Source organism: Rattus rattus, chromosome 4 (assembly GCF_011064425.1).
Source record: "Rattus rattus isolate New Zealand chromosome 4, Rrattus_CSIRO_v1, whole genome shotgun sequence".
Lineage (NCBI taxonomy): Eukaryota > Metazoa > Chordata > Mammalia > Rodentia > Muridae > Rattus > Rattus rattus.
The window spans coordinates 119,419,779-119,427,583 of record NC_046157.1 but is presented as its reverse complement, the minus strand read 5'-3'; the positions used below and the strand labels follow the sequence as shown (position 1 = coordinate 119,427,583).

Below are 7,805 nucleotides of genomic sequence, written 5' to 3'. Positions count from 1 at the left end.
CCTAACTGGAAAAAACTATAGGAAACAAATTCAAGTTCATTTACCTTTCCATTTCCCTAATTCACCAGTGAGAGTGGCCATATCACATTGAATGAAATGGAAACAGTCCAGTCAGGTTTGTGCTGCAACTCTGCTGTTCTAATTAGAAATAAGATACATATGCACGTGTGAGGCGTGATGTACAAATTATGCAAGTCAAAAACACATTTGCTCTGAAAGCTAACATCGTACAGCATAAACATAAACACAACAGTTCATGCTAAGAATGTAAAATCCCCATCTTCCCTTGCTTAGAATGACACTGCATAGCAAAAGATCACCGTGGCAAGTTGAGGTTGAGCCCAACTGGAGAAGAAGAGCTCTGTCCATGCCTTTGGTGGTGCATCCCTACTTTTTGAACACAGATATCTATCTCATCATCACTTTGCAGCAGGTCCCTCACGACAGACAGACTACTGCAGATACTCAGCACTCTGAGTTGGCACTGAGGATGACATCTTCCTGAGACCTCACTGCCCAGGTGGTTCCTGAAGACGTGAGTCACGGGGCAGAGGAGGGCCTTGATTTGAGTAAGACCTGGCCCAGAGGCTCCGGGATGTTCCTAGGAGAACAGGGTGACTTCTAACTTAGTGCCTACCTCACAGGAAGTATTTAGTATCTGCTCACTGTTATTTTCATAGGTTAAGCACACAGAAAAGGCATCCACAAATGCACTCCTTTCGAAGACATTATCTTGTTTATGTGGAATTATTTATTTAAATAACTATATCGAATCCCATTCCTACTTAAAATTTTGTCTAATAATTTTATTCTTTAATTAGTGAATCTGGCCTGCAACGGTATCTATTTAGGGTGTACTAAAGATAACTTTGCGTTTCTTCAGTCCTAAAAGTATTACCTGTAACCATTCTGTTACAAAAAAACAAAACTGCCCCTCTAGTGCCTGCCTCCCTCCCTCCTTCCTTCCATGTACAGGTATGTTGTCTGTATGTCTGTGTATCTTGTTCATGTAGTGCCCAAGAGGCCAGAAGAGGGCCTTGGGTCCCCTGGAACTGGAATTATAGATTGTTTGCTGCCCTGTGGATGCTAAGAATGAAGAATTCCAGGTCTGGTCCTCTGGAAGAGCAGCTAGTGCTCCTAACTGCTGAGCTATCTATCACTCCAGCTCCCTGCTTTGTTTTTTGAGACAGAGTCTCCCTGGGTCTGGGGCTTATGGGTTGGGTTCAGCTGTCGAGCTCTGTCTGTCTCCCCAGCACTGCTCTTATAAAATGCAACCATGTCTGACTTTTTACCTGGGATGCAGCAACCACTTTACCAACTGACATATCTCCCCAGTCCCTTTCCGTGTTTTCTTCTGAAGGTCTTGTGTTTTAGCATTATGTCACAAAACATGCTTTGTAATCAAATAATGCCTGAGGCATTTGCTAAGGTTCTTTTTAATTTAAACCATGGATCACTGACTCACTTATCTCACCAATTGATCTCTCACATCAGAGATGCTGAGTTGGATCTTCTACTGTTCTTTCCTTAGCAATCTTTAGAATAAGCGGATAAATAGATACAGATAAACTTGCTGGCATTTTGATTCAAATTTGGATTAATTCAAGTTAAGCAGAACTGATATTTTGACATTGATTCTTTCAGCCCATGCACATAGCATATTGATAAGCTTTAAGGGGAAACAGGGTTCCAGAGATGGATTGGTCATCCTTCCGCCGATGATAGGGCAGAGACAGGGATGTTAAAGCTTCAGTCTGCCTAGGCAAAGTGGAGCCTTGTCAGGGACTAGGGAGGGGGAAAATGTTGGTGCTTGCCACAGGGAACAGGCCAGCAGTCAGCTGACATCACCTAGGTGCTTGAAAGCACTGAGGAGAGTTCTAGATAAGGGATTCCATAAAACTGAACTGCTTAGTATGCAATATGACAGTGGTCACATTTTCTGCCCGCAAGCTTTGCTTTTTGGAAGGACTTATTCCCCAAGACTGTGTGTGTGTGTGTGTGTGTGTGTGTGTGTGTGTGTGTGTGTGTGTTAGTGTGTGAGAGAGAGAGAGAGAGAGAGAGAGAGAGAGAGAGAGAGAGAGAGAGACTTTTTTTGGGTACTACTTTTAATCTGTTAGATTAGATTTATATGTAAATATTCTTTCTTTACTAAACAACATAATTTTTTTTATATTGCTCTGAAGGCAGGAGAGTTCATGATCACGAAGCCAACTAGTTTGGTTTCTGGTGAGATCTCACTTCTTTGTATGTCTTAGTTCTTTGGGTGCTATTATAAATACTTTTTAAATTTCAGGTTCCAATTGTCTATTATTACTGTATAGGCGTGTAATCAGCATGCATATATTATTATATCTTGAAATGCATTTAGTTCTTGATGTAGGAATTCTTCTTGGTAGATTGTGATTTTCTAAGTAAATGATCATATCATATACAAATAGAGATTTTTTTATTATTTTCTTTCTAATTTGGATATTGATCTTTTTTTCTTGACTTATCTGCATTGGCTAAGATTTTTAATACAGTGTTGCAGAGGAACAGTGAGAAAAAACACAGCTGTCTGATTCTTAATCTCAGGAGGAAAGCCCATGGGTCTCTCACCATTAAGTATAGTAGCAGGGTATGTTTCATAGACTGTATTAAGTTGAGAATGGTCCTATGTATGCTTCTCATGTTGTCAGTTCCAGTCATGAATATATGAAGTCAGTTTTATTGGCTTATACTAATAACAACTGGAAAGGAGATGTTTTAATGTATTAATAATACCCGTTTTAGTTAGTGTTCTATTGCTGTGAAAAGACAGCACGACCATGGCATCTTTAAAAAAGGATTTATTTATTTATGTATTTATGTATGTATCTGAGTGCCCTGTCTGCATGTAAGCCTGCATGACAGAAGAGGGCATCAGATCCCATTACAGATGGTTGTGAGCCACCATGTGGTTGCTGTGAATTGAACTCAGAACCTCTGGAAGAGCAGTTAGTACTCTTAACCACTGAGCCATCTCTCCAGCCCCAGACCATAGCAACTCTTATAAAAGAAAGCATTTGCTCTTGAGTCACCCCCGAGCAGCCTAGGCTTGCTGTGTGAGTCCGATGTGGTCCGGGCCCATCCTGCTCTGTACTACTACTCGGCTTTCTCGTCAAGATGCCTGAGGAAGTGCACCATGGAGAGGAAGAGGTGGAGACCTTTGCCTTTCAGGCAGAAATTGCCCAGCTGATGTCCCTCATCGTCAACACTTTCTACTCAAACAAAGAGATTTTCCTCTGGGAGTTGATCTCTAATGCTTCTGATGCCCTGGACAAGACTTGGTATGAGAGCCAGACGGACCCTTCCAAGTTGGACAGTGGGAAAGAGCTGAAGGTTGACATCATCCCCAACCCTCAGGAGTGCACGCTGACTTTGGTGAACACAGTCATTGGCATGACCAAGGCTGACCTCATAAATAACTTGGGAACCATTGCTAAGTCTGGTACAAAGGCATTCATGGAGGCTCTCCAGGCTGGTGCAGACATCTCCATGATTGGGCAATTTGGTGTTGGCTTCTTCTCTGCCTACCTGGTGGCAGAGAAAATGGTTGTGATCACAAAGCACAAGGATTACGAGCAGTATGCCTGGGAGTCTTCTGCTGATGGATCCTTCACCGTCTGCACAGACCACGGTGAGCCCATTGGCTGGGGTACCAAAGGGATCCTTCACCTCAAAGAAGACCAGACAGAGTACTTAAAGGAGAGGAGGTCAAGGAATTGGTGAAGAAATACTTGCAGTTCATAGGCTATCCCGTCACCCTCTACCTGGAGAAGGAACGAGAGAAGGAGATCAGCGATGATGAGGCAGAGGAAGAAAAAAGGGAGAAGGAGGAGGAAGATAAGGAGGATGAGGAGAAGCCTAAGATTGAGGATGTGGGATCTGATGAGGAGGATGAGAGCAGCAAAGATAAGAAAAAGAAAACAAAGATCAAGGAGAAGTACATTGACCAGGAAGAGCTGAATAAGACAAAGCCCATCTGGACCAGAAATCCCGATGACATCACTCAAGAGGAATATGGTAAATTCTCTAAGAGCCTCACCAATGACTGGGAAGACCACTTGGCAGTCAAGCACTTCTCTGTAGAAGGGCAGTTGGAATTCAGGGCATTGCTCTTCATTCCCTGGCGAGCTCCCTTTGACCTCTTTGAGAACAAGAAGAAGAACAACAACATCAAATTGTATGTCCGTCATGTGTTCATCATGGACAGCTGTGATGAGCTGTTACCTGAGTACCTCAACTGCATCCGTGGTGTGGCTGCTTCTGAGGACCTGCCCCTGAACATCTCCCGAGAAATGCTCCAGCAGAGTAAGATCCTGAAAGTCATCCGCAAGAACATTGTGAAGAAGTGCCTTGAGCTCTTCTCTGAGTTGGCTGAAGACAAAGAGAAGTATAAGAAATTCTCCAAGAATTTAAAGCTTGGACTCCATGAGGATTCCACTAACCATCGCCGCCTCTCTGAGCTCCTTCGATACCATACCTCTCAGTCTGAAGATGAGATGACTTCCCTGTCAGAGTATGTGTCTCACATGAAGGAAACACAGAAGTCCATCTACTATATCACTGGTGAGAGCAAAGAGCAGGTGGCCAACTCTGCCTTCATGGAGCATGTGCGGAAACGGGGCTTTGAGGTGGTGAATATGACTGAGCCCATTGATGAGTACTGCGTGCAGCAGCTCAAGGAATTCAATGGCAAGAGCCTGGTCTCTGTGACCAAGGAGGGCCTGGAGCTACCAGAGGATGAGGAAGAAAAGAAGAAAATGGAGGAGAGCCAGACAAAGTTTGAGAATCTCTGCAAGCTCATGAAGGAGATCTTGGACAAGAAGGTTGAGAAAGTGACTATCCCCAATAGGCTTGTGTCTTCACCCTGCTGCATTGTGACAAGTACCTATGGCTGGACAGTCAACATGGAACGGATCATGAAGGCTCAGGCACTGCGAGACAATTCTACAATGGGCTACATGATGGCCAAGAAACACCTAGAGATCAACCCTGACTGCCCCATTGTGGAGACTCTGCAGCAGAAGGCTGAGGCAGACAAAAACGACAAAGCTGTCAAAGACCTGGTGGTGCTGCTGTTTGAAACTGCTCTGCTCTCCTCTGGCTTCTCACTTGAGGACCCCCAAACCCACTCCAACCACATTTACTGCATGATTAAACTAGGCCTGGGCATTGATGAAGGTGAGGTCACTGCAGAAGAGCCCAGTGCTGCTGTTCCTGATGAGATCCCCCCATGGAGGGTGATGAGGATGCCTCTGGCATGGAAGAAGTGGATTGAAGGCTCCTGGGAAGCCCCTGCCCTCTGTACAGTATTCCTGTGGCTCCCCCAACAGCCCTGACTGGCCCTGACCCACCTGGCGCTCTGCTCACGTCTACAAGAATCTCTTCTATCCTGTCCTTGTGCCTTAAGGCAGGAAGATCCCCTCCCACAGAACAGCAGGGTTGGGTGTTGTGTATTGTGTGTTTTTTATTTCTTTTGTTTTGAAATTAAAAGTATGCAAAATAAAGAAGATGCAGTTTTATACAAAAAAATAAAAAATAAAAAAATAAAATAAAATAAAGCATTTAATTGGGGGCCTGTTTAGAGTTTCAAAGGGTCAGTCATGGAACGAGAATCCACGAGTTGTAAGAAATGGCAGATAAGCTGGACGTGGCAGAAATCGCCAGCTTCGATAAGGTCAAGCTGAAGAAAACTGAGACATAGGAGAAGAACACCCTGCCGACCAAAGAGACCATTGAACAGGAAAAGAGGAGTGAAATCTCCTAAAAGCCTAGGAAGATTTCCCCACCCCACCCCTTCATCTCCAAGACCCCCTCGTGATGTGGAGGAAGAGCCACCTGCAAGATGGACGCGAGCCACAAGCTGCACTCTGAACCCGGGCACCCCGCGCCGATGCCACCGGCCCGTGGGTCTCTGAAAGGGACCCCCTGCCTCCACCCCCACTAATCAGACTGCAAAATTTCACCGGTTTACCCTGGGATAGTATAGAAAATTATTTGTATGATTGATGCAAATAAAACACACCTCGTGAGAGAAGAGAGAGAGAGAGAGAGAGAGAGAGAGAGAGAGAGAGAGAGAGAGAGAGAGAGAGAGAAGCTGTCGATCACTGCCAAGGCATATGTGACACTGTTGCACCCTTAGGAACCTTGTGCTGTGCTGGTTGTTTTAGTTCATAGGCATCATATAGCTGGGCAGAGGTATTGATTACTTCTCCTTATAAGCTTACATGGAACCCTTAGTACCATGAAAGCTAGTCCTCAGAGAGGAGGCTTTCAGGTTAGATCTGTTCAAATCCTCCAGGTCTTTTGAAGTACGTGGTGTCTTCATCACGTGGTGGTTAAGACTTAGCTTTAACCTCTTGAGGCAGGGAGCAACCAGGGGTAACATCAATAACACGGTTCTGGGACTCTCTTGGATAACCATGACCAACTATTCAAAAGAGGGCTTCTCGTGCCTGATATTGGGGTTTTTGTTAGATTGTCTATGGTTCTTGGTGGGGGGGGAACCATTGTCAGAGCAGATGGGAAAAATCTCATTTTAATTATCTATGTGTGTATAGACTTATATGTAATTTTTAAAATTATTTCTTAGGCATTCTCTGCCCAGAACCCAAGCCCACACTTTGGATATTTTGGACACCCTTGTCAAACACCAGGTTGCTGAAGCTATGTGTACTTACGTTAGTGTCTTTGTTGGAGTTAGTTGATCTACACGACTGTTTGTCTCTATCACCGTGGCTCTGTGATCTACCTTAAGATCTGGAATGGTAATGTCTCCAGCATCATTCTTTCTGCTCACGACAAGTTTGGCTCTCCAGAGTCTGTATGCATTTTGAGATAGTTTTTCCATTTCTCTGAGGAGCACAATGGGGATTTTCACTGGGGAGACATTGAATCTGTAAATGGCTTTTGGTAGAATTTATTTTCACAATATTAATTCTACCAGTTCATGAGTGTGGGATGTTGTTCCATTTCGTAGAGTCTTTCTCTCTTTCTTTAGGGGTTTAACGTTGACAGTGCAGAAGCTTTCACCCCTACGGTTAGTTTTATTTCTATATAATTTATTTTCTTTAGGTTGTTGTGAGTGGGAATATGTCTCTGATTTCCTTCTCTGTATTTATGTTGTTCATGTATAGAAAAACTACTTTGCAAGTAGATGCCATATCCTGCCACATTGCTGAAATTGTTAATCATTTCTAGAAGCTGAGTGGTAGAACTTTTGGGGTCCCTTACCCCCATGTTATCAGCAAGGAGCAGTAGTTTGGCTTCTTTTTCCATTCGCAACCTTTAATTCTTCCTTTCTCCAGCGGGGCTTCAAGCACTGTATTGAGAAGGAGTAGGGATAGTTGACATCTTTGTCTTGTGACTTTTTCTCAGTGGTATTGCTTCAGGTTTTTCTCCACTGAGGATGATATTGTCTGAGTTTCTCATGTACAGCTTTTATTGTGTTGAGGTGTGTTCTTTATTTAGTTTCAGACCCTGGGACAAAGGACTGAGGTGCATATTTTACATACTAAAGCAGACCTGGCCTCCAGGTTCTCACAGAATTCCTCAGTCCCTACCTGGCATACCCTGACCCCAACTCTGAGCTTTCCAGCCCAGGGGCTGCCCTTTCCCCAGGGGCTCTTCCCTTTATAATCCTCCTCCTCCTCCCCCCTCCTCCTCCTCCTCTGTGCTTTCTCTCCTTCTCATCCCCCTCCCCCCTCTCTCCCTTCCCCTGGCCTCAGTGCTTGGGGCCAGTGAACTCACCTGATAGCAGCTTCCCAATAAACAATATAATC

At 44.3% G+C, this 7,805-nt stretch overlaps 1 protein-coding gene and 1 pseudogene across 1 annotated transcript; both read left to right on the top strand.

Moving 5' to 3' along the window:
- The first annotated feature begins 3,095 nt into the window (after positions 1–3,095).
- LOC116899343 (heat shock protein HSP 90-beta-like) lies at positions 3,096–5,302 on the top strand. The gene is given in 3 exon segments (XM_032901031.1): positions 3,096–3,733; positions 3,736–5,247; positions 5,250–5,302. Coding segments are annotated over 3 exon segments (2,154 nt in total). The 5' UTR covers positions 3,096–3,144.
- Positions 5,303–5,656: 354 nt separating this feature from the next.
- Positions 5,657–5,925, top strand: LOC116898158 (annotated as a pseudogene).
- The last annotated feature ends 1,880 nt before the right edge of the window (positions 5,926–7,805 follow it).